Source organism: Poecilia reticulata, linkage group LG3 (assembly GCF_000633615.1).
Source record: "Poecilia reticulata strain Guanapo linkage group LG3, Guppy_female_1.0+MT, whole genome shotgun sequence".
NCBI classification, from domain to species: domain Eukaryota; kingdom Metazoa; phylum Chordata; class Actinopteri; order Cyprinodontiformes; family Poeciliidae; genus Poecilia; species Poecilia reticulata.
The window spans coordinates 20,601,121-20,623,534 of record NC_024333.1 but is presented as its reverse complement, the minus strand read 5'-3'; the positions used below and the strand labels follow the sequence as shown (position 1 = coordinate 20,623,534).

The 22,414-nt window shown below is 36.3% G+C and overlaps 4 protein-coding genes across 6 annotated transcripts in view; all 4 read right to left on the bottom strand.

Annotated features, from left to right (window-relative positions):
* tcf25 (TCF25 ribosome quality control complex subunit) overlaps positions 1-8,002 on the bottom strand; it is an 18,991-nt gene extending 10,989 nt beyond the window's left edge. The window contains exons 1-8 of the mRNA XM_008405458.2: positions 7,641-8,002; positions 6,951-7,088; positions 6,775-6,846; positions 6,410-6,531; positions 5,254-5,319; positions 5,085-5,167; positions 3,784-3,914; positions 2,224-2,323 (exon numbers count right to left, since the gene is read on the bottom strand). Coding sequence (XP_008403680.1) covers positions 2,224-2,323; positions 3,784-3,914; positions 5,085-5,167; positions 5,254-5,319; positions 6,410-6,531; positions 6,775-6,846; positions 6,951-7,088; positions 7,641-7,877 — 949 coding nt within the window. The 5' untranslated portion in view covers positions 7,878-8,002. The remainder of the gene's footprint in view (positions 1-2,223; positions 2,324-3,783; positions 3,915-5,084; positions 5,168-5,253; positions 5,320-6,409; positions 6,532-6,774; positions 6,847-6,950; positions 7,089-7,640) is intronic.
* A 1,404-nt stretch (positions 8,003-9,406) lies between these two features.
* Positions 9,407-12,536, bottom strand: cyba (cytochrome b-245, alpha polypeptide). The gene is made up of 6 exons (XM_008405456.2): positions 11,772-12,536; positions 11,464-11,533; positions 11,018-11,092; positions 10,848-10,931; positions 10,585-10,666; positions 9,407-10,187 (listed from the first exon to the last, which is right to left on the bottom strand). The coding sequence occupies exons 1-6, from the start codon at positions 11,827-11,829 to the stop codon at positions 9,996-9,998; spliced, it is 561 nt and encodes a 186-aa protein (XP_008403678.1). The 5' UTR covers positions 11,830-12,536; the 3' UTR covers positions 9,407-9,995.
* Positions 12,537-12,601: 65 nt separating this feature from the next.
* On the bottom strand, positions 12,602-17,313 carry mvda (mevalonate (diphospho) decarboxylase a). Of its 2 annotated transcripts, XM_008405455.2 has the most exons (10): positions 16,941-17,304; positions 16,647-16,717; positions 15,816-15,930; positions 15,557-15,706; positions 15,226-15,425; positions 14,461-14,535; positions 14,163-14,381; positions 13,791-13,906; positions 13,154-13,262; positions 12,602-13,052 (listed from the first exon to the last, which is right to left on the bottom strand). In XM_008405455.2, exons 1-10 carry the CDS (start codon positions 17,014-17,016, stop codon positions 12,972-12,974), a joined length of 1,212 nt encoding a protein of 403 aa, XP_008403677.1. In that variant the 5' UTR covers positions 17,017-17,304; the 3' UTR covers positions 12,602-12,971. The 2 variants fall into 2 exon arrangements, with proteins under 2 accessions (XP_008403677.1, XP_017159323.1); XM_017303834.1 differs by lacking the exon at positions 12,602-13,052 and having other exon boundaries at positions 13,173-13,262; positions 13,764-13,906; positions 16,941-17,313.
* Positions 17,314-18,438: 1,125 nt separating this feature from the next.
* On the bottom strand, positions 18,439-22,002 carry pdcd5 (programmed cell death 5). Of its 2 annotated transcripts, XM_008405454.2 has the most exons (7): positions 21,897-22,002; positions 21,736-21,823; positions 20,267-20,307; positions 19,620-19,681; positions 19,433-19,524; positions 19,290-19,361; positions 18,439-19,205 (listed from the first exon to the last, which is right to left on the bottom strand). In XM_008405454.2, the coding sequence occupies exons 2-7, from the start codon at positions 21,799-21,801 to the stop codon at positions 19,158-19,160; spliced, it is 381 nt and encodes a 126-aa protein (XP_008403676.1). In that variant the 5' UTR covers positions 21,802-21,823; positions 21,897-22,002; the 3' UTR covers positions 18,439-19,157. The 2 variants fall into 2 exon arrangements, with proteins under 2 accessions (XP_008403676.1, XP_008403675.1); XM_008405453.1 differs by lacking the exon at positions 21,897-22,002 and having other exon boundaries at positions 21,736-21,890.
* Between the last annotated feature and the right edge of the window lie 412 nt (positions 22,003-22,414).

Sequence of the window (22,414 nt, the reverse complement as noted above, 5' to 3'; positions counted from 1 at the left end):
AATCAATTGGATAATATTTGAGGGGAATAGAGAGGGGATGCATATTTTGGCAGGCTGGAAATCCATATTGCCCAAAAATGCATCCCTGTGCTAACGTTGAGAAATAAAGAGTTAATAGTGAAATAACTTTTTCTGCATAACCTGAGTAGTTCCATGAACTGCTGGTATAAGTTTTATATCGATAGGATAATATTTGAGGGGAATAGATAAGGGATGCATATTTTGGCAGGCTGAAAATTTTGCCCAAAAATGCATCCCAGTGCTAATTTGAAGAATTAAAGAGTTATGAGTGAAATAACTTTTTCTACATAATGAGAGTAGTTCCAAGAACTGCTGGTATAAGTTTTACATCGATAGGATAATATTTAAGGGGAATAGAGAGGGGATGCATATTGTGGCAGGCTCAAAATCTATATTGCCAAAACATGCATCCCTGTGCTAATTGGGGGAAATAAAGAGCTGAAAGGATTTAATCTCTTCTACATAATGACACTTGTTCTCTGAGCTAATGCTATAAGTTTCATATCAACAAGACGGATGCAAATATTTTCAGGCTCATAAATTAAGTAGCATTTCCTCCTACATTAACAGACTAGAAGTTAAGCATGATATAAAATGTTCTACATAATGGGTCTCTGTTGTAATGCTTTTGAGCTATTATGGTATCAAAAGACAAAGCAGAGAATTTCAAACCATTTGCGGAGAACGTTTACAACAGACACGGACTGAAAAAAAGTTTGACTCATTTGTGTCAATAAAAGTGTAAAAACCGTATTTATTTCAAATTTGCAAAATAAAACCCACTGTATTAGGGATTACATGGTTGAGAAACGTGATAATGTTACAAATATCTTTAAAATTTCCTCTTCGGTCATATTTTTATCTGTTTCCTCGTCAATATGCGAGAGTTTAAGGCGATGCGCGCTCCCGCGACAGGGGATGCAAATTTGGGCAGGCGTGCTTTTCTGTGCATAACACCGGCTTTAAATGCATAAACTATAAACATATCTTCTATAAACATATCTTTTAGGAATAAATCTGCTCTGATAGTGAAACGCTCGGAGCAACAGAAACACTTGCAATCCGGCTTAAAAAAAAAGGCTATTTTTTTTATTATTTTATTTTCAAAAAAACAAAACAAAAAAAACAAGAAAGGCTTAGCCTGGCGGTGGCCCTAGTAAAGCATGGCGGGCCGCCAGGCCTATAACACACTGGGGGAAACCCTGAGATATACTCTTGCTGCCCAATGAGGAAAAGCAGGGAACAACAATGCAACAAACATGCTCTGGCAGTCATAATCTTATTTACAATCTTACCAGCAAGTCTTTACAACCTAAAAATATCGAAACTGAAAACCTCTGTCTTATGGTAAAGCTGGGCTGAATCAATTATCCAAGGAGGAAGACAAATGTCCTTTGTGACTCTTCCACATTGACTGAAGAAATGTTAAAGTACAGAGTCTGTGATGATAAACATCGCATTGTGCTTTAGATGAAGCCTGAACCCTGATTGCCTAACAGAGACTGGTTTGTTAAGTCACATTTTGCAAAAGCCCACAGCTCTGAAATTCTTCAATTTGATAAACTCATAAGCAAAAATAGGAGACATCAGTTTATTTGTCATCATTTTTGTCCAAAGTCGCTGACAAACACAATTCTAAATGTGAAGCAAAAAGTGCACTGATCTCTGCAGGATTTAAAAAAGTAGCTTTTTAATTTAGTTTCACCTTTACTTTAAGGATCCTCACAAGACCAGGAATAGTGAAATATAATGATCTGGACACAATATTCCGCTTGTCCTCTTAGGAAACGATGATGAAAACCAGACTTATAATTGACAGCAGAGTATTTTCTCAAGAGAGGCTGCATCCTTTCATGTTTGTGCCAAAATCAGTTGTCTATAAAAAGGACAAACTTGGAACAGATCGACTTTGTTTTCTAAAATAGATAAGCCTGCGAGGCTTTATGGACGAACCGACAAATGAGTTAGAAATGCAATATGAAAAACCCCCATGTTCAAATCAACTAAGGAATGTTTTACAGGGTTGTATGTGGGTAATACTTGATACTAACCAAAGTAAATGAACGTAAATCTTCACATCAGGCTTTCAGTGTGCATGCAAAACAAATCATTTGTTCCTAAAAAGAAACTGACACTGGGTGCAAAGAGTTCCTCTAAAAACTTCAGCTCATAAAACTCAATGCATTCCAGTTTTCTCCTCACCGATGAGGTCGCGGGCCATCTCTTGATCCTCCTGTATCCTGCAGACGTCAGAAAGCTGCAGTAGGGAATCGATGTGATACGGGTTTAGCTGAAGCAGAGCCTGCAGAAAATAAAGTGGAAAACAGAAATATACTGCTGGCTTTTAGTAAATAAAGATAAATTAAAAATAAGGAGTTTCTGCAGTCAGTCCTACTCCGTTGTTAAACAGTCGCCATCAGAAGGAGGAAACTTATAATCATTACAAAGGGAGCCGATAACCTCCTTGTATAAAGGTGGAAACATCTCAGTGTTTTCTATATAAATGTTTACTGAAGAGCCATAACCAAATGCTATACATTCAACATAAACTTCAAATATAAAAATAGTACAATTTAAAACAAGAAATATCTGGAAAAAAATATTATTTTGCTTTTAATGTTTTGCTCTATTTAATACAACTGTTTGTCTGGTTGGACTCAATAGGTTCACTTTGAAATTAATTTCCTGACAATAAGTCCTGGTAAAATACAGGAGGGACATTAGACATTGATTTCTTTACAGCAAAGTAAAGACAGATATTTATGATGATATTTGCTGCCTTGAGATGATCACAAACAGAGCAGCAACGGAAAACTAAAGGACTTCTTTGTATCTTTGTGTAGATTTTGAACACCTTCTCCTGTCTGTGAGACTCTTTATTCTTGATTAAGGACATTTGTTCATAAAATACACAATATTTTATTGCATGTTGAAAATTTGGACCATTAATATCCAAGTTATAAAAGCTGGCATTGAGCTTTCTATGTCACTACCTTTTTTTTTCCTAATCCTTAGTGATTGCTGCAAAACGAAACAAACAGATGCAGAACAGCTTAAATTTTAAATATGCAAATGTTTAAACTTTAAAAACCTTGTGTTTTTATCTTTGCTTGAAGCATTTACTGACCTTTTCTAAGAATTTGAAAAGTTCTTGGCTAAGAACTTTTTAAGTTCTTAGGCACACATGAGGCATGTGTCCAATGTGCTTCCCTCAAAACCTAATTACACTGAATCGTCCCTGAATAGTTTGATGTCTGTGTTTTAACTGCTGGAGCTGCTTCCGTAAACTACGTCCTACTAGAGCTGCTCCTCCGACTACAACCTGGGAAAAAATCTGGGTTGTTAATGAAAGTGCACTTCCACTGCAGGAACCGTTTCAGGAAGTAGGGACGTTTTTCTAACACCTTGTTCAAATCAGGTAAAAACAGATCTGTGAGGAAGGCAGAACCCTAAACTAAAGATGGAGCGGTGGGAAGGTGGTAAATATTTCTCAGTTTTACTCAACTATAGTTCACATTTTCTGTTAACTTTAAATTACATGGCACATTCAAATACACTGAAAAAATTCATCAGAGATTTTTAAGAAAACATYTGTAAAAGTTCCAAAATGTTAAAATATTAACATTAAAGTTACCTGGCAAAACAAACTGCAGGAGTTTAAGCTGGAACAAAATATTTAGCAACAACTCCACTAGATTCACAAAGCTTCACCTTGTAGATTAAAGATAAAACAGATTTAAGCACCAGGAGAGGAAGACTCACCACAATGTTGTTGGGATCCATGGACTCAACAGCATCTAAGAACTTGAACTGCACTTGTTGGTAATCCCGGTTGTGCTCAAAGGTGAAATAATGAACGCCATTCTTGGACTCCAGCAAGGTCATTGAGATTCCTGAGGAGGCAGAAATTAGGGCTCAAACTAAAAAGAATTTAAATACAAAGCATGTGACCTAGTTTATGTTAAACTTGTATTAATATAACAATAAAAAAGGTGAAAACTATCAAACTTTATTTAGTAAAGCAAKATTTTTTGTAATGCTCTTTATTCTAAGGAATAAGATTTATACAAGCAAAAAAACAAAACAAAAAAGATTATGAAACTATAATTCAATACAAAAATTAAAATCTACAATAAGTCAAACTGTCAACTTTAAGAAGATTATAATGCAAATTTGTGGTACCCTGCAGTTAAACATGACCAGTAATGTGGCTATTCCAGTGATTGTAAGTTTTAATCACTGTTGCTGCGAAACAGATAAAGTAAACAGATAAAGTAGAATGCAAGACATTGTGGGTCAGTACACATAACACAATAACCTACTAGGAGTTGCTCAGATGACCTGTTTTAAGCATAAACACGAAACAGGAACTGTGTGAGCAAGTTACTAAACACCTAAAACACAAGGCTCTGTGTGCAGATGAGACCTGGCTTCAAACCTTTCATAAGAACCTAAATTAACATTTGTGGGGGAAAAAAATGCCATCAGGCTATGGCGTGAATATCCATCAGACAGATAAGGTAATGAATCAATAAGGTTTTTCAGTGTGTGGACAATAAGCCAGTCTTTGTGATGACGTCATTGTTCCAAAAATGCTCTTAGCCAGTTTTATGTTGCCTGACTGCAAATCTGGGAAACTGAGAAAAGTTTTGCTAAGGTACTTTCAAACTCTTGTAAACTTTGCTATTCAAGCTCTCATAATGAGATTGAATAGCAATGTTTACAACAGTCTCATAAATGTTGCTATTCAGGTTTAATAAAGAACAGCTGGATGTTGTAAATATTAATAAAATTAAGGAGAGTTGAACAGATATGCAGTACAAATGAGCTATGAAATCATGTGGCTCATAATCATCTTGTATCTTTGCTAAAATATTTCTAAAACAAACTTTTTTTTCAAAATCTGACACTTTACAACCTCACACTTTAGTATATTTAACTGGGATGTCGTGTCACAGACTGACACCAAGTAGAGTGTTTAACGTTAAAATAATGTAGAAGGTCGTGTTGGTCTATCACATAAACATTTTATATTTTATTAATATTTAGGATTAAAGACCCACCGGGTCGGCTAAAGCGAGGCCAGCTCTCCTTTGGGCTGGTCATCCAAGTGCTGCGGTGAAAGTGCCTGTTTCTTTGCCGAGGTCTGTTCAGGAAACAAAAAAACAAAAAAACTTTATGAATCCAACACATAGAAATGACACAACACTTTTCATTTTTAAAATCCCTTACCTTTGATCACCCAGAACAGCCCTAGCTCCAAAGTATCTCTTCAGTTCAGTCTCTGGGTTGAGATTCCTGATAACAAACCAGAAACAGTCACTTTGACAACATTGATGAGCTGTGAAGATTCACTCCATGTGACTTTCTTTTTTTATATAATTTTCCGTTTAAAACAAAATGTTACAAAAATAGCATAGACAACGATGAGAACATTGTGCGGCAGGCAGGATCACCACTTTCTGGCAGCTAACGTTTCCCTAAAAATGAATCATGATCTAACAATCTTAATATTAGGAAATATTAGGAAAACATGTGATCTGCAGTAATACTGGTAAATGTTGCAATAGCAATATGACTCTAACAATGAATGTTGATGAATAAGTGCTACTGTCTTTCTGCTTTTGGTAACAGCAAATATTGATGCCAGATCAAGATTCAAAATGTCCACCTCAACAGTGATTTATGGAAGAAGTTGCTCTGGTTGCCATCTGCTCTTTCAGCATTGGGACACCTTTACTGTAACTTCTTAATGCCTGGTCCACCTCACTACCACTTTATCAGCCAAACCTGTTCATGCTGCATGAAACTACTGGTCACTACATATAATACTGGGACAGAGAGCCTAAATGCATGGCACTTAAAATAACTGGCCAACATTTATAATAGTTTTTACAATTTTTACAAACATCAATGAAATGAAAAGGAAAACATTATGCTTCATTAAATCTGAAAATATGAAACTCAATTTATTTATTTTTCATTATAAATTAATTAAAGCAAGATTTTCAACCTCTTTAGCTGCAATCTAAAAGCATCCGACAAATCAGGCAGCAAGTTCATGCTTTCATCCTTTGGTTTGAATCTATAAAGCTGTATTTCTCTGCTTCTCCTATCTTCAGATGATAAGAAATATTCCAGCCTCGTCGATAATTTTACACCAGTGGAATCACTCATTTTCTTACGACCTTTATTTTAAGTCTGTGACAGAATGGCCGCAGCGCTAACTTTGCTGAATTATCTCCTGTTGTGTAACAATTGAAACATGTAATCTTGCTAAATATATCCAATGCATTATCACGACAGAGCACATTAAAATCAGAGTTGTGTTCATGTTTTTTGTCAGGTTTCTATGCATCTTCAGCGTCAAACAGGTTGGTGTTCACACCTGTGTTCCACATGAAGCACAGATCTTCTGACTGAGCAGCCGCAGTCCTCACTTTGCAGACTCACACCGTTGGACAGCTCCACGTTCTCCAGCAGTAAATCAATATTTTCAGTTGCAGCTCCCTAAAAGTAATTWAAAAAAATGCATGTTGAAAGAGTTGTGACGTCATATTAACTGTTATGGTGTTGCCAAGATTAGTAASGATTCTGTAAACCGACTTATGCACTGACTGCATAAACTCTACAACACAGAATAATTTGGTGTAAAACTTTCTGCTTTAAAAACTGTTATATTATTCTAGGGATGCAAATTAGGCTCAGACTGAATTATGGCATTGTCCTGTCAGAATTGGATATATCCCATACATTTAATTGTTCATCCTCTGATGTTGTTTTGGTTTTCTTCTTTTTTTTCTTCTTTTTAGCTCTGTCTCCTGACTGTAAAAGAAAAATAAAACACACAAGTCATAAAAAATGTATGTTTAGATAAAACATTTAAGTTAATTACGAATATAACTTCTTCCTAATTGTTTTAACTTTACCTTTGTGGACTCTTCGTCATGCTTTTGATCTTGGTTCTCAACATCTTTGTTATTATTCTTTCTGGTTCCACTTGCTTTATTTTTCTCTGGATCTTCATCAGGTGAAACTCTGTCTGACTCATTTTCTGCATCACCTATCTGATTAAAAAAAAAGTCAAAAAGGTGTATTGGTTGGAGTAAACCATAAAATATYAACATATTGCATGATAAATCTGGTCTTCAYCAGATTCTAAAAGAAATTCAGTAACTTCAAATGTACAAAAGCACACAAACCCTGAATTGACAAATGTTAAAAGATAAAGCAGTCGGTCAGTGTCAGTACTCTGACAGTCAGCATATGTCTATATGTTCTCTATAACATATATGTTTTTGAGTAAGAGGCAACTTTACAAAGCAGAAATTTGTCCTAGATACATAATTTTTTACACCAGTCAATAATGTAGGAATGAAACTAATTTACCCTCCACTCTGTTATTTTGGTTTCTCCTTAGACAAGCTTTAAAATGTGTTTAACTTACAAGTACTTACTGAGTTGGCTAGTGTAACAAACTCTAGCGTGTTAATATTTAACTCAGAATAACTGTTAGCATGTTTTAGCTATGTAAGCTACCAGGAGCTGATGTAAACTGGAGACAAAAACTGCCGTTGCTGTACAAGAAACGCATCACTCCATTTTTATCGTCGCCTTACCAGTTCATAAATGTTACTGAAGTTTTTCTGAGCCTTATTTTTCTTTGTCTTTCGGCTGCTGCTTTTGCTATTGGAAGGAGGAGAAACATTAGCAGCATTAGCCGTGTCCAGCTGCTCCTCCCCAACCTCAGCTTCAGCCTGCTCCTCCGGGCTGTCTCCCAAACTTAGGTCCCCGAGGTCCAAGGCCTCCTGACCCCGCTGTTTCCCTTTGAGCCTTCTCAAGGCCCGTGTAGACATTGTAGACTATATGTGGGTTGACTAAATATAAACTGTATAGTGTTAAAATGTTGTTTTCATAGCTGTCAATACCACACCAGTGATATGAGGGTAAAATTCAGACTCTTTCTTCTTCTAAGTATTTACGGACAGTTAGGGTGAGGTCTCCCTCTAGAGGTTAGATGGAATATTGCATCACTTTTTTCTTCTTTTTCTTTAAAAATGTGCTCAAGTTAGAAAAATTGCTATTATTGAATAATAATAATAATAATAATAATAATAATAATAATAATAATAATAATAATAATAATAATAATAATAATAATAATAAAGTGGAAACAACACTTCTCTTAGCATCACCAAGGAATGGACAGTTCTTCCTGGCCATCCAGTATTATAGTAATGGCCAAGTATAGCTACTTTTCCTACCGCATGGAGGCTTTATTATGCAAAATTAAGTTTCTAAACTGTTGCAAACTGTGGCAGTCAGAGTCTGGTTGTCATGAAATAGCAAAGGGTTTCTGTTACTTAGCACTACACTACACTTATTTTTTTTTCATATTTACTGTCATTTAGGAAGAACAGTGTGGGTGTATGATTGGTAGTTGTCTTCAAAATTCTGGTGTGAGAATGCTTCTTGGGGAAACAAGACTCTGCAGGAAGAACTTCAGTTGAGCAGTGAAGGATTTTATTTCAAACTGCAGCTTGTATCAGAACAACCAAATTATGAGGATATATGGCCCAGTTGTAGAGGCCTCTAGGCAGAACATACACGCAGTACCACTGTATAGGTCTTGCTTTCAACTGAGTTTTTTCTACAACTTACATATTAAATCTTCTTTGGATATTGGTTTATTTTGTCTCCACGTTGTGCTGGGATCCATACCTGTGTTTGTGGATCCCATAATGTACCCACACTCTTCGAGCTTGAGTCAACACTGTGGAGCAGAGTTTCAGTCTGAAACCATTCAAGAACTCTGCAGAAATTTGACTGCGGAGTTAAATTTAGCGCTTCAAACTTTGACTATAACTAAAATCCTGTGGAAAATACTCTCCAACTTATTATTTTAAACCTAGATGTTTAAAAATTCTTAAATAGGAAAAATGGCAACCAAACATGTTTTTAGATGTAATGCGAACTAGACTGTCACATTACATCTAATGTGACAGTCTAGTTCTGAAAAAAGGAACCATTTTTTCATGTTTGAGGTTTCCAAAGAGCCTGCAACCCATTAAAGATAAACTGTGATCAGTAACAGGAAAAAAAGAACAAACAAAAAGAAAACCCTGTTGCATGTGCAAAAAAATGACTCAAACATGCAAAACTTGTTTCACAAGCAAATCTATAAATACACTGCCTCCCTCTTGAAAAGAATAAGGGATTGTATTTAGCATGATTGTAGACAAAAAGAAAAAAATACTTCGGAGAACAAAAGGAAAAGGGAATTTCTATAGTGAAATCCATTTGTTGCGAAATGAGGAACTTGCAAATGCCATTTCTTTAATTATTTTTAAAGGAAACAGAAAAAACAGAAGTCTGCAACCAATGATTCAAAGGAAGCAAAAGATTTATTTACAAGACAATAAAACCATGACTAACAACAAAAAACAAATAATAAAAAGGCTAATATCAGCTGGAAACAGCTAATTTTATCTAAAGGTATAAATAATACCATAAAACTGTAAACAACTGTAACCCAAAGCTTTTAAACACATACACATAGAAATTACAGTTAAGGTACACAACTCTTCCATAAGGCGTATGCATGCTTAGAAGAACTTAAATAACTCAAACATAAAGCAGCATTAGGCTGTGACCTTTGCTTCAACGGACCGGTTAGCACTAACATTTAACATACAGTACTCTAAAGTGACAGTAGTTGCCCTTGGTTGCAGTCTAGCAGCTGCAGAATTAAATTTGTCTGCAGCATTTTTTGTTCATCAAAAGTAGAAAAACCAACAAAAAAACAACTCGATTTCGTCATTTATTTTTCTCTGAACTATAGTTCCAGTAATCCGTGACGTAGGGAAGGCTCTGCCCGCTCATCTACAGTCACTTAATCCAGGGAGCTTAAACAATGACTGTGTCATTTTTTTTGACAAAGGAGGGTGAATAAAAAGGGCAAAGCTCTGGACCTGTTACTCATCTGCAGTAACAGAGACGGGGTTATCGTAGGCAGCTGATTCAAGGTCCTTTGCTTGTTTCCTGCGCATCTCTGGAGGAGGTCTTGGTGGTGGGTTCTGTGGAGGATTCTTGATGCTCTCTGCAACAGGCTTTCGCATTTCTTTCCGTGGAAGAATGGGCTCCCAGTGCTCACCTCGAATAGCTGCCTGGAAAACAAGACCAAGTCAGTTAGAGTCTGTTGAGCATCTATCTAGTTACTGAAACKTATACATTTTAAAAGCTATAAAATTAAAGCTATAAAAGCTGATTATTTTCTAAGCATTCTTGTTTGTAAAGCTATAAAAACTGCGTTTTTAACCGCATCATCTATATACAGTCATCTTTAGCTTGACCACTTTGAGCTATTGAAGAGTTCAGCAACATCCTTGACCGGTCAAGTTTCAAAACTCTGAGGTCATGTCGCAACCGTGGAAGGACTGAGTAACAAGCTCTTCCTTATTATAATTTCCTTATTTCTGTACTTCCTTTCTTAGAATTCACAGTTATCAACCTGCTCAAGTGGAGCCAAAATCTGGCAAAAAAAAAAAAAAGTCAACAACTTACTGCCAGATAGATGAGGCTGGCAATGCCGAGGCAGACACATCCAAGGACAGTTGCTAGCATAAAACCCCCGGGAACACAGATACTGAAAAGGGAAAACAAAAGACAGAAGGTGATGGAATGATAAGCCTTTTTATTTAGCAAGATCCAGTGAAGAGGAGGAATGCTGTTTTGCAACCCCAGCAGGCCAATCCCACCAATCCACATTTAAAGTCTCCCACAAACTCATCAAGTGTCAAATGTGCATAAAACCCAAATGAACTCACGCTGCATGTAAAAATGCTCTGACGTAGTAGTTCCTCGTCAGCGGTCCGAAGGCTTTTACGCACACTGTGAAACAATACTGGCCCCTAACAGACAGTATATAAGCATCATTTTATGATCATCACATAACATGGGATAAAGAAAATAGAGAGAAAACTGCAGCACTGCTTACGTTCTTTCCACACTTGTTCCTTTGGCCCTCTTGCTTCTTGGATATTCAAGCAGACACACAAACACACCAGCGGCACTGGTTTTCTGTCAAGGCTGATACTTTGTTAATTCCTCACAACCAACAAAAGAAAGTGTGCCAGTATAACCAAAACTGCCAACAAGACTGTCATTTAAAAAAAAAAAAATACTTATGGCAGGACATTAACTACACATATAATGCACAACATTTTCCAAATACTGTGGTTTGCACAGATTTACAGACAGTACTGTTTGTAAAGATAGTTAGATAGACAGACAGACAGACAGAGAGACTATAGTTGCACATTTCATGCATACAAGGACTAGATGAAACTCCTTAAAAACAGGAAAGAAAAGAGAAAAGAAAGCTATATTTCCCCCACCATTGTCTGAATTTTTTTTGAAGTGAGTTTTAGGTGTAAAGGATACACTGAATAAGCAGCAAACTCCCAGCCTCTGAACTGGCCAGCCACACCTACTATTCCTCCAGTAAGAAGAACTGAAAGAAGGAAACAGGAAGGTGAGATTAAAACAATGCACCTTCTGTGACTCCATGCCAAAAAAGCAGGACTGCGTTAAAATGTATTATAATTTATCGTGATGATGCAGGACATTATTTTTGCAGAAACGCTGAAAAAAAAAAAATCACAACTTATATATTATAAAGTCAATTAGTTCTTTCCATGCAAAATTTTAAAATGAGTACATTTTATTTGACGTAAAGTTTTCATACTCACTGAGCCCCGAAGCTAGAGCCTGTTCATTGGCCCACATCGCCCACTCTATCTTCCCCATGGCGACCACCTGGACAGCTGCTGAAAGTCTCTGAAGCGCTGCGGGACGGAACCGAGCTCCACAAGGAAGAGACTGTATTTACGTGATGAAAAGCACACAGATTTAAGGGCTGGTAGGCAGGGCTTGCGTTAACCTGTCCCCATTTCGCTYGTCATTTCCGAAAAGTTGCCTCGACAGCAGAGAGGAGGGGTTAACAGCTTCAAACTTACCGGACGGCAACGGCAAATGACGGGAAGAATGAGCGCTGGACAAGGAAAAACTTTTTAAATGTGTAACTTTTTTCCCCCCAGTAGAATGTTTTACTGGTATTCTCTTCAATAAGGAAGATTTTTTTTATGACTTGCATTATCTTTATTGAAGGACGAGAGGATTATTAGTAGCTACTGGGACAAACCAGATATGCATATTGAAAAAGGAAATAATATGCATTAATGTACTTTTTATTAACGCAATTATTACCTTCAGTTCTCACAAAACTAGTAATGAATATTGAAACCCTTAAATGTACTTTTCATCAATTAAATTTTAACTTTCAAAAAAAAAAAGGAATATTATCCAAACTGCTATATTTGCATGAAATATAAACAACTCTTCACCGTGTGGACAATAAAACATAACATTTAAAGGTATTTCAACACCTGGGAATGGAAAATCAAATAAAGTATCAAAATTCAATTTAAACAAAAAACCCGCCAAAAATACAGAGATAGCTCAATTTTAAATTATGTTTTTGAGAAGAAAAAAAAAAGAGTAAATACAGAACTTGGCCAAGTTTTATTATTTGCATCAACATCGCTGAAGTTAATGAAAATAAAAATATTTATGAAAAATACATAAAATTTCAAAAGATCAAGAATTAACCCTTGACTAGATTTATACATTAAAATAAAAACAAAGTTGGTACCAGACACATTTATTTACAGTGTGACTTTCTAGCTAACGGCATATTCAAAAAAAAAAAATTTTGTGGCATTTTTTAAAGACCATCAGCTAAAGGGACTTATTGTGTGGCAAAATCTTACAAAAAACATATTCTTTTTTTCATACAAAAATAATAAAATGCTTCATCTTGTAAATTTCAGATCTGCCAAGTAAGATTTATTGCCGCTGAGCAGAATTAGCTTCTTGGTGAGAGAGGCTTCTCAGACAGTCTTCTTTGGTAAACCTTCTGCTGAGAGGAGGTGCTGAGAAGGATCGTCAACAACACGAGGGCCTGGTCCAGCCTGAAAGGTATCACACATCATTTAAAAAGAAGAAAAAAAGACTAATCTTGTGTGTGCATATTTGCTGAAAATAATTTTTTTTTAATTATGTTTCTTCAAACCTTTGTGCTAATTATGTAGTTGATTCCCTTTGGAACGGGTTCTAGGCCAATATTCTGCTTCAGCTCCATGGGAAGAGCAGCACACTTGACGGGAAGACCTTTAATAAAACTAACGACAAGTAGCAAACACTTAGTGACATCATCCAGGTAACTAAAAGCAAACACACCCTACTGGGTAAACATGAGCTTCAACAGGGGAGATGTAGGTGGCACCAGTTTATTATTTTGTCATTGTTTTTGCCTGTAGAAGTTATCAGGCAGCTTTCTTGTTTGTGTTCTTTAATTTGAAAGAAAGAATCAGCAGAAATCTTTCAAATTAAACTATTATCTAAATTGAAAAACTGTTTCCAATCAGAAACATCAGAACATATTTAAAAGGGTTGCCAAATGTGGGTCATTGTGACTTATTGTAGCTTGACTTCTGATTTGCTAAATTTATATAAACTACGCAGGATCTTTCTTTGGCACCACTGCAAAAACAAATGTGAAAATGTCTTCTATGGGAAGCTTAAAGGGATTGTTCTGAAAATGTTCAAAACTAATAAAAAAAAAACTGATAAAATGACTGAGAAATTAATAAAATTACTCTTAAAAAAAAACTAAAAAGTACATTTATCTGTGTTGTCTGTTAACGTACTCTTCTCCGTTTCTGTCTGGGGGAAAGAAGTGCTGAACCAGCTGCACAAACTCTGGAACAAACTGCTGCAGAATGAAGATCACAGCGTTGGGACCTGCATCAAAACTGTAGGCCACCTACGAGAGAGCAGACAGGGTGTGACGAGCAGCTTGAGAGATGCTCTTTCCGGTTCCCCATTTCAAAAACAACCTGCAGGTTTCACATCTTCATTACACAACCTGAGAAGTTCAGCTGCAACAAATTAGGCAAATTTGTGTAAAAAAAAAATTGACAAAGATAGCGAAAATTATGCCAAGTTTAAACTTTGACAGTTTTCACAACTAAATATCTAGTCATATTGGTTGTTTAGGAACAGATTTTCCAGTTGCTCACCCTGGTCTCCCCACAGTATTTGTTATACCGATGCACCAAGTGAATGATCTGCTGGGAGACACTGTTGAGGTAGAAGATAGGTGGGTGCGTGTCAAGGCAGGTGGCATGAAACTGGTTGCTGTCCTTCATGGTCAGCTCTGCAAATGCAGGAAAATCCTTCCTTCGCACGGCTTCGATCATATCTACCATCCGACGTGGGACGATAGCCTCTGCTCGGTGCTACGCACAAACACACAAATCACGCTCAGTGTTTCAGCCGCTCCGATTAAAAACGCAGTGTAGGACTCAAATAAAGCACCTGTAACAGTAAACTTGTTTGTACACTGGTTTGCATCCCAGAGGTGCTCCCTATTGGTTTCCGTTCAGAACTAGCCTAAAAAGAAAAAGAAAAAAAAAAGAAAGTGTGAGGTTACTCAGCGAAGAAGAAGCCATTACTCCACAAGAAACACACACACAAAAAAAAACAGATTACACTTTGCAAATGTACGCAAGGACAAAGTGACATTTTTGGGTTTATGTTTTCTGGTCTGATGAAACTAAAGTGTTTGACCATAATAACCACACAAGCACTGAAGCAACATCTCAAGATATCGGCCAGGAAGTTGATGGTTGGGTACACACAGGTTTTCCAAACCTCACTCAGTTAAACCAGCTCTGAGTGGAGGAATGGGACAGAGTTACAGCTAGATAATGTGAAAAGTTGATCAAACTGAGACAGGATAAAACACAATCCTACCAAATATTAAACGTAGAGTTGTAAAGACATTTAAGAAAACAGAACTATAAAAATGTATATTGTATTATCCCCATTATTCTGGCATCTATCTAACAGAACTAATTTTGGTATTGCATAACTGACCTGAGAATAGAAAAAGTAAAGCCCGATTCAGAAGAAAAAATGATTTTATACAGAATATAAAAATACCCATTTCAATATTTTTAAACTACTGTGAAAAACTAAACTAACAACCATTTTATTTGTAGATATATAAATGTCAACTACAACCCACAATGGCATTTTTATTCCCTTTTGTGACAGTTTAGTTCTCAGAGTCAGACCTACCACTAGAACAAGAATCCTGAGCTCAGGCCAGTGGCTCTCTGGCTCCACCTGCTGGGCAACACTGTCTTTCCCATCATCTTTGCTTCCCATGATCCACTGGACAAAGCCGCCATACATGCTTCTGCAGGCACTGCCTGAGCCCTGACGAGCAATCCCAGACAGCTCTCCTTCCACACCAAATGCCTGAGCCAGAGTATAAACTGCAACACAAAATGCACAGAACAAAAAACACTGGTTTAAAAAAAAATTTACTCAATTAAATTTGCATATTAAATTGTCACTTTTTTCAAGCACTATAACAGTGGATACTAAAAAAAATACACAAGCTCACCAAGACAAGCAAATCCAGCTGCTGATGAGGCGAGTCCAGCAGCAGTGGGGAAGTTGTTAACAGAGCAAATGTGGACTTTATGAGACAATCCCACCGAATCGGTCGAACGAGCGTCTCCATCAGTACGTCTCTTCCTCGTTAGTCGTCTGACTAAATAGAAGGAAAAAAAAAAAGAATGGATAAAAGCCTCTATTTTACTAGAATACCATTTCTGTACTCTACAGACTTCCAGAGGAAAACCTAAACAGACATGACTTACTTTCTCTCAGGCAGGACTGCAGTCTTTGATGGGTAATGTCCTCCTCTTTGCCATTGAGCCACAGTCTGTCCTCCTGAAAGGATCGGCTGATTGCAACGGTTGTTGTCGTTTTCAACTGAGCAAAGGAAATAATGCAAGGCAAGTTTATACCAAACAGCATTTAATTACTGATACCATAAATGATCATCATGTACTCCAATTTACACAATTCAATGTCCAAGGCAGGGTTTTTTTTTTCTCTAAGTTTGATATGACTTTCAAAAATTTACAAATAAAGATTTATAAAGCAATAGACCAAGTCAGTCACACATTTTAACACTGAAGGGTCTAGTTCAAAAGGAAATGGGGTGGATTTCCCGTTGTTTCCCTTACATCATGGATGATCATCTTACATCATGATCATCCTGAATAAAGCTGGCATGGTCCCATTGTATTTCCACGCAAAGTAAAACTAAACGAATATTAAACGATACAAATGCTTTTGTAATCAGTTGTTACTACTCTTGCTTGTTTTAAGATATATTGGTCATTCTGTAATACTAATGTTGCTGCTACATTTTCATTGTAAATATGAGTCGCATACAAAAATCTTAATACATAAAAAAAAAACTATCCTGCTGAGTTTTTTTTAGAAATGCACAAAATTTTTACACCATGTCTGCCTGTGTTTTTCAGGCAGTCAGGTATAGAAAGAAGAAACTCCAAATGAAGAAACAACTAACAAGCCATTATGCTGCTTATTAATACTTACTAATGTATAACGTATTAAAAACAGCAAGAACGCCTAACTTTTGTTATTCACTAGCTGCAATCAGAAGCAATTTTCCCAACCTGGTCTTGATGCAAAGTGACGCTCAAAGATGAATTGATGGGTAAAATTAAATCTTCATCCCTCTTCCCCCCTGCAATATAAGGTAGTCAATTTAGTAACAGATAAGTTATACAACCATAGTACAGTAATGCAACATAAAAGACTTTAAAGGATGATTTTCACTAAAATGGTCACAAATATGGAGTTTTTAAACCACCATATAAAGATAATGTACTGTTATGGATGTTTTAGCTCTTTCACGACTATAACCAAAACAATTGAGGTTAAATCAAACAAGTCCAGGAGATACTCACAGTATTTAATGACAGCTATATTCACAGGAGCGGTGCACGTTACTATACTCGGTTTGTCCATGCTGTCTTCAGGCATAGTTCTGTCTGTAAGCCGATTTTTGGGCAACCTGCAAACTTAACCTCCTCTGTTCGAAGAGTTTCGTGTGTTTAGCATGATCTCTATTGCTAATCCAAGCACACCGTAGCTTTTTCCTAGCAAGCTCTTCCGATTGGCTGATCATAAACATGTGGCTTTACCCTCCACCAATCAGATAGAACTTAATTGACGTAAAAGTCCAAGTGGCCAATGAGCAACCATCTGACCACAGTCATGCAGAAGTGGAGCAAGGACACACACCTACTCTGGGACATGTTTTACTGTAGCAAACTAATACGTTTTCATAAAGCAACATACATGTTGCAGCTTGATAAATTGAAATATCACCAACAAGTTAATATATTTTAGTGATTCAATTCAACAGTGAAATTCAAAAGACCATGATATTGGCTTTATTTTTCATTTCTGAAAACAGAATTTGAGGGTTTAAGCAGCTGTTAGCCCTAATCGTCAAAATTAACAATCAAAATAACAAAAAGCCTTTTTTGGTTTTTAACTACTGAAAAAAAGTAGTTAAATATCAACTACTTTTTTTTCTATATTTTTGCTATATATTTTTTTAGATAATTTACAAATCTTTCATTTATCTGTCAACTTTGTATTAACTGCATCTGTGATAACGTGTAATTCAGCATCCGGTAGCCATTTAGTAAAGACTATTTTTGTTTAATATTAAACTATATTAGTTAGGTAAACAGAAATGTAACTTCTAATTAGCACGTGTCCAACGAAAGCCAGTGCTTTTCTGCTATTTCCGGCGTCCACCGGAAGTAGGACCCATAATGGTTTCATTCAGCCAGGACTAAGGTGGATAAAGCTGATACACATTGCAGTACCCCGAATCCTATCTGCTGCACTCACGAGTTCGCATTTCACTGCTGAACAAGATCTGGAAACTTTTTTTTTTTTTCCCCAAATGGCCAGCATTTGGCCATTTGGGGCCAAATGCTGCCCCAAATGGCAGCAAGATACCTCTTGCGAATACAACTGATTCGCAAGAGGTATCAAAAAAGATTGGGAGGAATCCAACTCATTGGAAGATGCTGATTTAATAACAGAAGAAGAAATGCCTCAAACTGAAGGAGAGTGTTTTCTGTCAAAAAATAAAAAAATAACATGGCCCTCATGAGCATACAAAAATGACACGATGACAAAATGTCATGAAGATGCAACACTGCTCTTCTGCATTAAAGGCTTGTAAAATATGGGATCAAGTCATGTGTGACCTGTGATGCCAAAACCAACTATGCTTGGAAGATGCTGATGAACCGTAAAGACAGGAAGACAGGCATCATCCTACACAATTGCAATAAAGGAGGTGTGGACAACCTAGATGAGGCGATTGCAACATACAGGAAAATAAAACTTTTAAATCTAGTAAATTACAAGGCGATAAAGACAGACATTTGTTCACGTTTTTTTATTTTCAACAGTTTTTGGATACATTGGCAATCTGTTAACTCTGGCTTTGGAAATTAAACCGAAACTTGAAAATATCATGGTTCCAACTTCCTGTGTAATTAAATGAAACAGATTCATTTGCATAAATTCTTAAATGAATCATGGTTATACTTGAAGATGGAAAACAAAATGTTTTAATGTATAAGGCTTTTTTTAATTATTATTTTTAATGAAAAATTTAGAAATACAAGTCAGCAACAAGAAAACGATGTAAGAGAAATGTTCAAACCTAGTTCAAACCTATGAATAAAAAAAAAAAAAAGATTGATTGCAGAACAGTTCAGATAAAATAAATGTCTTGCATCCTATGTTTGCAAAACAGAGTTTAACCATAAGGAGGGGAATAAAAACAACAGAACTGTTGTGAAGAGGAGTCAGACAGTGCCATCAGCTATCATGGGTACAACACAAGCTGTACAAGCCTGCAAAAACCTCTGTGAACACTGTGTGCTTCCTTTAAATCCCCCTCTGCGCAGGATAATATTAACCTAACATCCTTGTTCTTCTGTTTTGTTGTCTCCATTCCAAGGACACAGAAGGCAGTGTGGCATCCCAGGAATTTGATGAGAACACACGAGTCAGAGATCCTCGCGGAATCCCAGCAATGCATTTCACCTCCTGGAATTTTTTTTGCCTCATTCCAGCGCTTCTGTCTGAACTCAGTAATCGTCCTCGTCGTCTGAGTCCATCACCCTCCGTCTGTTGAACTGCAAGTCAGGCACAAAGCGCAGTGCGAGGTGAGATGGACAGAAACTGAATCGACGGTTTTAAGACATTTCAGGGGAACTTACTGTAACTGTGGTCTTTTTCTCCGTTTGCTGACTGACTTTTTCCAGGATCTCTATTAAGCCGGACTCAGAAATCTGAAAAGAGAGAAGTTTGCTCGTTACTCTGCCATGGAGATGACAAAAAGCATTTTTTTTTTTTGTCTTACCTTTCCTCCTAGCTTCCCAAATCGAGCCATCTGAATCAGATAGTTCTCGACTGCATTTGCCTTCTCCGGCTTCACCAATGCAAGATTGCTTACTGGGAAAAAATAAATAAAATAAAATAAAAATGTGTGTAATGGTATGCAGCAAAATATGCAATTTAGTAAAATCAAAATTTGAGTGTGCCCGTACATCTTGCTCGAGCAGACTGATCCAGGACTTGAGCCAATATAGAGTTCCTCATTTCAGYTTCTCTGTGAATAAACAAAAATAACATTTCCACATTGGTTCAGCTGAACCCAGTAAAAAAAGAAAATAATTTTAAGCAAAAATACACCAGAACACCTGCACAGACACACAGCTGCAACGACAAATATTACATTCATGGCTGAATATTTACAGGATTTATATAAATCGAGAAACCTGATGTTTAAGCTGACGGTTGACAAATGTCACAGCAAAGCTCTGCACCGTGCATAACCAAAGTACAATAAGGTTATTATAAAGAATGATTAGCTTATGCTTGTCACCATGGTGATTCTGAAGTGCAATAAATAGCACTCATGTTCTTGAAGTTGTTTCGTTTAATCATCAGCAAGGGGAAAAAAGGTTCAGTAAACTAACCGGATTGTTCAAATTTTAAAGGGCAAATTATAATGACGGTATAAAACAGTGTGTTATCATTATTAATTTGAGAAATATCCAATATTGCTTGAGTGCCAAGTGTGTACTGAACCGCTCCAATAACTGTCTTGTATAAGAGGAAGGATGAGTACAACTAAATGAAAAAATACTTCATCACTTTAGCTTCATGATTTTAAATATCCCAGGAACCTTACCTTTGTTTAGCTTCTTCACCATGCTGATTATTTGAAGCATCCTGAAAGACAGCACAGCTTTGCTCTATTAATTCTGCACTAAAATTACAGAAGACAGCCTAAATGTTTACAGTTCTTCTTAAATACATCACTTTAGGATTTCTGCTCTTGGTTGGAATAAATTTGTGAAAATAAGATAATGAATCATCCTGCAACCCACACATCAATGAGCCTCAGACACATTTTATTTTCAGATCAAGTTTGTTTGTACAGTACATTTGAACAATGATGGCATTTAGTCAAATAATTGAAATGAATCATTATCAAATATGCATCATTATTCAATGTTATAGATATTATTATTCAAAGGCCTCTCTAAATAGATGAGTTTTAGCCTTGAACTGTACTGTGTTAATACAGATGCACCGATTACATTTACTTATTTCTTGTTTCCTTCAAAGAGATCCATAACTAGCTGTAACAATAGACTTAATTTGATAAACATTTATTTCAGATGTAAAAAAAAAACTGTGAAACTACTGTAGTTTTTTTTTTTATACATTTAAATACAACATTATCACATAAACATTACCATGCTGTTAAGGCTTAAATACATTTTGGGTAATTGACCTATGCTAGTTGATACAGCGCTAGCTCAGTCCACAAAAAAACAGTAATTTTTGCGCAATAAGTAACGTTAAGCTAATAAGATACCACTTCAGAAGGGAATTATATACTGCAAAGAGCTCACATTTCTAACAACATACAACATTTTTGAAGTAATTATTAGTTTTACATATAACAAATTAATGAAACAAAAGTCGAGTTTTAGATGTAGAAACTAATGTCTGCACAGGTACTTTTCAGTGAGTTTGACTGTTGCCAAATTTTTCCTAAAATCCACTAAGTTTTTACATTTATGAAAATAACTGATCAGTTGCCTTATGTGATGTCACACGTATGTGTCAAAGTTAAATTTGGTACATTTTATCCTGATTAAGTAATGATTTCCAACTGGATAGCTAACCAAACAGAAAAAAAACAAGCATAATATTCTACATATTTTGTTAATTGATTACACAAAAAAAGTCTGGCTTGTAAATGTAAACATTTATTAAGAGCTTCCGATTGAATAATGAATATCAAAATACTTTACAAACTTTAATCCAACACACACACAAAAAAAACACTATTTTTACAAGTCGACTAGTTTTAGCAGATTTCAGGGGGTGTGCGCTGACACAACAACACAAAGCTAACACTGACATGTTGCTATGCAGCTGATTAACCCGACCGCGGGAGGAAAGTTTTACACTTTGCTGGGATTTCGCTTAATTTCTTTGCGTAATCTGGTACTTGGGAAAACTACCCTGTAATCAGATGGTTTTCAGTGTTTAGGATAGCCACACTGTTAGCAGTAAACTGACTGAATCCAGCATCTCCTTATAAGGCGGCCTCCAACACGTTTCCAGCTCCTGTTCAGTCCTTACCCCTTGCTTCGCCTGCAGTTCCGCCATCCTCTGCCGCCTTATGGCCTCTAATTCTTCGTCTGCCATTGTTATTCACGGTAACGTTCTCCTTCAGATATAGAACAAGATAAGATACGGTACCCGAAATGCACACTTCTCTCAAATCAGAGACAAGGCCCTACCTTAGCACAGCCCCAGATAGTCGAGAGCAGATCACACAGATCATGCCCTCAGGCGAAAGCAATGGAACACAGATGGGGGATCAATGAAGCTGCTGAACCGAGTTTTCTATTTGAAACTCACCTCAGCTAAATGTTTCATAAATAAATGAGACTTTACATGGAGGAATATGAGCTTCCAGGTGAGGACTGATCCTGTCTTGTTCAGATATCATGTATTTGGGTGTTGTGTGTGTTTCATCAATTAATATTATTTAGTTCATCATTGTGATATTTGGCAAATAGAAATAATTTTGGTAATTCTGGCTGACCTAAAACGAGAAGTTTGACTTCATTTAGAAAGTGATAAAAAAAAACTTTATCTATTTTTAGTGTGTGTTAACTTCTGAATTAATATCAAATATGAATAAAGGAGTTGTTTTATTCTGTATGACTATAATTGATAACATTCCAGATCCAAATAAAAAATACTACATTTACAAGAATTTATTTACAGAAAATGAAAAGGGTTAATGACAAAA